The sequence below is a fragment of the Postia placenta genome (genome assembly GCF_002117355.1).
Source record: "Postia placenta MAD-698-R-SB12 unplaced genomic scaffold POSPLAscaffold_9, whole genome shotgun sequence".
Lineage (NCBI taxonomy): Eukaryota > Fungi > Basidiomycota > Agaricomycetes > Polyporales > Adustoporiaceae > Rhodonia > Rhodonia placenta.
This window is the reverse complement of record NW_020169840.1, coordinates 2,073,048-2,078,308: the sequence shown is the minus strand read 5'-3', so window position 1 is coordinate 2,078,308 and position 5,261 is coordinate 2,073,048. Positions and strand designations below refer to the sequence as shown.

Here is a 5,261-nt window from a genome sequence, read left to right as displayed (position 1 = left end):
CCTAACCTAACCTAACCTAACCTAACCTAACCTAACCTAACCTAACCTAACCTAACCTAACCTAACCTAACCTAACCTAACCTAACCTAACCTAACCTAACCTAACCTAACCTAACCTAACCTAACCTAACCCGACCGCGTCTACAAGGCGCTGGAGCCACTCGCGACCGCCCGCTTCAATGAGCTTTGCGCTCATGGGCAGGTTCCCACGTTCACTGCGAATGCCCAGGGTCTCCCCCAACTGTCCAACTGGACAACCCCGGCGTATTTCGGCGTGGTCTATCGCGATCTCCTGGCCGACCTTCCTATGTACGGTCTTCGCATTCAAACCTTCGCCGCCAATAAGGCGCAGGCTATGGCGCAATCTATGCGCGCCAAGAAGGAAGTTGTCGCCGCTGCTGACGTCGAGATGGCTGATGCCCGCGAGGGCGTTGCCGGGCCTGGACCTTCGACTATCCAGTCGATGGTTGACAAGGCCGTCGCCGCCCGCATGAAGAAGCTTGAGAAGCCCGATGGAAAGGGCAAAAGCAAGGGCAAGGGGAAAGACGTAAGTCTTTCTCAGGACTACGCTCACGTGTGGTTCGATTCTTACTCTTCTCTTCTTTCAGAACGGGAAGAAGAAGACCTCAAGCTCCAGCAACGACGCCCGACGACCTCCCGAGGTCAAACAGTACGTGCCTCCTCCAGCACGCTTTCTCCCTCGGTCACCTATCGTCGTTTGGCACAGTCCCCAGTCACGCAAGAAGAACAGCAAGTCCGGCCGCAAAGGCAAGGCAACTGGTTCGAAGAATGCGAAGGGGAAAGGCAAAGGGAAGCGAGGCGGGAAGAAGTAGCGCGCCGCATGTCCGAATATCGGTACGGCTCGCCCTCCACGCTTCCTGATCTAATATTAACATTGGATTTTCGCACAGCTGTACAATTAGTTGTTTTAAATACGCCCTGTGATGTAGTGGCCGCGTCTAAATTTAAGACGGCTGTTCATGTGTCTCCTGGTGTGAGTTTGCCTCAAGAAATAGCCCATATGTTATCTGTCGGAGCAAGATATATGTTCTTCTCCAAATCCAATTCGCGTTTGATATGGCAGAGTTGGATGGACTTTCAACGGCGTCTGAGATGGCGTCTGTTGTTCTCCTTTAGAGGTGACGATAACATAACATACGATCCTGATTACGATGTGAAACATAAGTCTGTAAAGGTCCCTAAGCATCGTTTACCGCAATATATTGAGTTAGGCCTGATTAAAGGTCGGATCTTCGTTCGTGATACGATATCCAAAATACCTGAATCAGTAAACCTTGGCACTTATAAGCCTCTCGAGCCTCGGTTGGGCCAACTCAAGAAATTCTTATTGGACAATAAATATGTCGTTACCGGCACTGATAAGAACTTAGGCATAGCGGTGTCTGAGAGCACCTGGATTCGTAAAATGTCTTTAGAGGTTGTATCGAACAATAAGGATTATAAAATTCTTAGCAAAGTTCAAGCCGATATGATCCTAAATAGGAAACATACTGAAATTATCACTATCGCTGAGATTGCCGAAGTAGCATACGCGTTAGAAGCAGCTAATCTCCCGGACTTCCTGCGGTCTAAATTAACGGAGCCGGGCGCAGAACATCATATTCCTGTATTTTACGGGATTCCTAAAATTCATAAATACCCTGTGAAATTTAGGCCGATTATTCCATGTCATTCTGCCGTTCAAAACCCCGCTGCTAAGTTTGTTTCGAAAAAGCTTAAACCTATTATTAATAAGGCGCCAACCGTAATTCACGGTACTAAAGATTTGGCGATAAAATTAAGTAAGCTCCATCTACAGCCCGGCCGGAAACTTTATTTAGTAACCGGCGACGTTGTCGCTTTCTATCCGAATGTTCGTCTGGATTTATGTCTAGAAATAGTCTACCAATATTACTTGGAACACTATTGGGGAAATGTACCAGATCACGACAGCGCTGCGAACCTTGCAATACAAGATGTGTTTCGCCGAGCATTACATGTAGCTAATGAAGAGCTTATTACGCAATACGATGGTAAGATTTATCAGCAACTTCGTGGCCTAGCCATGGGAGTTGCGGATTCTCCTGATCTGGCAAACTTATACGGATGCTACTTTGAAGATAAATCTGGTGTCATCGGCCACCCACTAATACCCTATTATGGGAGGTACATCGACGACTGTTTTGCATTAGTATATGCTTCTAGTGAGAACGAAGCATTAGGTCTAATCCAGTCGTTAATTAAATTCGATGGTTGCGTAATCGAATGGTCAGCTTCGGATAAATTTACTCCGTTCCTAGACATGTGCTTGTTTTTCGACGAATTTGGAAAACTTCAACATATGCCATACCGCAAAGCTGGAAACCATCAAGAAAGAATTCCATGGATATCTCATCACCCACTCGATGTAAAGCGTGGGACCTTTATAGGTGAGATGTCTCGGCTAGCCACGCTGAGTAGTACATTAGTCACGTACATCGAAGCACTGAAGGGTCTGGTAACCCTTTATGTCGTGCGCGGTTATCCGGAACAATTGGTTAAGTCTTGGTGTGACCGTAACATCAAGGCACGTTGGGAAAGTAGGTTGCTCGAAAAGGGTGATACTGCTCCGGTGGATGACGTGCTTGTCCTCAAGACCGAATTTAACCCTGCATGGAACTATTTCAATGCTAACGAATTAGGAAATACTATGTTCAAATATTGGCGCGAGTGGCTCGAAAGGGCCGATCGCGGGGAATTCAGTATGGAATACCCGGCGCCTTTGGAGTGGGATCACGACCTCGCTGACGTGGATCTTCGGCTTCGGTCCGAGACCCGTGTTGGCTTGGCCCCCGTGGACTACCCCGATTTGCGCAAATTAAATATTTGGAATCGTAGGTTAATTACTTCGCGAAAGCGTACACGTAACTTATACGACCTAACAAATCTTTGGAAAAAAGTAGTATTTCAGAACCTAGATGAGCTATTAGCTAATCCTCCGGAAACGGAAACGTTTGAAAATCCGGCGGCCTCGACGAATATCGAGGAGCTATTTCATGATTCTCTCGTGGCGCACACTCTAAGCGCCTCGCTAGCCGGTCCGTCCACAACGGACTCACCTTCTCCGGAACCGGAGGGCTACGAGGACGAATACGGGGTGCGTCATCGCTCAAATAGATCTCCCATGGGGTGGGAACACTGATGTGCCGACAGGCCGGCGGGGCTTTCGCCTGGCTGGTGTGCTTCGGGCCCGGTACTGCGGCGATGTAGCTTACTAGTAGGCTTCGGCCCAACGTTCGCAGAAGTCGTGGGAAAGGCCTGTCGCCTCCGCCGGGGGGCCCAACGCCGCTCCCTGATTGGCCTCCATCAGCTGTTTTCGCACCGGAGATTGAAACGGTTCATTCGAGTCAACGCATTACAAATAAAATCTTGTAGGTGTTACGTAAACTGCCTAATACGCAGACGGTATTAACCGAGGGTGTTCGGAAGCCCAGGTCGGGCAAGGCACTGACCTAACCTAACCCTAACGTACGCTGGTTTAATCGCCATTACATGATAAAATGACTAATTACTTCGGTTTAATTAATTGTTGTAGCCTAACCTAACCTACTCCTAACCTAACCGAACCTAACCTAACCTAACAGAAACCTAACCTAACAGACCCTAACCCTAGCTTATGGTCATGACGTCGAAGACCACGTGATATGATGTCATGGTCACCTGACATGGTCTAGAAGGGTCCGGGTTCTTTGATCCGATCACGGATCATAGAAGTCTTCTCTCGCAAGAAGTCCGGATTAATCTCGAAGGTTTGATAGAAGTGGAAACGGACGGTGCCTTCGGGATGTCCGCATGGTATGCTTCTCTGGCGGTCCGCTACGGCGTTCTGTCGGCAGAAGGTGGCCAAGCTTCTTTAAACTCTGTTACTAACAAGGTTGAGTCATTTCTGCTGATGTAGCTTACTAACACGGGCCTATGCCGGGCCGATGAGCAATCAGTATGACGATTTCAAGAATCGTCTCATTCTACAAGTCCAATGGCAAGTTCTTTCTCGTACGAGTCCTTGCTGACACGCCCCATACTGGGCAACCCTACCTTTTCTGGTAGCTGCTGACCAAGCGGATCTGAAGAGCCTATAAATAAGGCGAAACTTGGGAGGTGGACGGCATTCCACCCAAGTCATCCGAGTCAGCCGACAAGTCCTTCAGCGACAGTTCGACACCGCGAACCTAACCTAACCCAACCTTCTCCGGGTCTAGTAGCTTCAGCGAACGGTCGGCTGAAGGTGGCCAAGCTTCTTTAAACTCTGTTACTAACAAGGTTGAGTCATTTCTGCTGATGTAGCTTACTAACACGGGCCTATGCCGGGCCGATGAGCAATCAGTATTACGATGAAGAGTCGTATCATTCTACAAGTCCAATGGCAAGTTCTTTCTCGTACGAGTCCTTGCTGACACGCCCCATACTGGGCAACCCTACCTTTTCTGGTAGCTGCTGACCAAGCGGATCTGAAGAGCCTATAAATAAAGGCGAAACTTGGGAGGTGGACGGCATTCCACCCAAGTCATCCGAGTCAGCCGACAAGTCCTTCAGCGACAGTTCGACACCGCGAACCTAACCTAACCCATGTCAACTCGCGACAGCGTGCCCGGTGGGTGCTCCCAAGGGTATGGTACACTACCAATCACCAACAATGGCCCATTCGCCACAGAACCCTAATGCCGCCTGGCGAGCGGAAAGCCACAGCTGGTATTCTGCTGCCGGACGGCATTAGGGTTCTGTGGCGAATGAGCCATCGTTGGTGATTGGTAGTGTACTATACCATTGGGAACATCCACAGCGTGCTGCACAACGCAACCAATACCCGCACCTTGGACACTTCTCAAGCCGGCCAGGCCCCTAGGGTGCAAATCCACCCTTCTATGCTAGCATTTGCCAGAAACTACCAAGCTGTGCGGGCAATTCGTCACCCATTCTTTGCATGCACCATCACCAGCTCGAGTTGCCCCTCTTGCTCGGGCCATCATATATACTTCTATGATCGCCTCCAAGCCTAAGTCTGCACTGCCGCCAAAATGTCTTGTCATTACCCACATCGTATGTGTTTAATTTGTTCTACTTCTGTGACCCACTTCGGACTTTAGTGTCATGGTGTAAAACTATTAAACAGCTATGTATTGTACTGTACTATCCATGCTCCAGTGTGACTCACAGGTACAACGTTGGCCCATTCCTTGTGAGAGTAAATCTATATGTGCCCCCATGGTCAGTGCACCATGTGT

The 5,261-nt window shown here is 49.0% G+C and overlaps 1 protein-coding gene across 1 annotated transcript; it reads left to right on the top strand.

The window, feature by feature from the left end:
• Positions 1–148: 148 nt before the first annotated feature.
• On the top strand, positions 149–833 carry POSPLADRAFT_1145986 (hypothetical protein; the record flags this gene model as incomplete). The annotated part of the gene is made up of 3 exons (XM_024485869.1): positions 149–547; positions 609–670; positions 728–833. Coding segments are annotated over 3 exons (567 nt in total), but the record flags the coding sequence as incomplete, so codon positions are not given.
• Between the last annotated feature and the right edge of the window lie 4,428 nt (positions 834–5,261).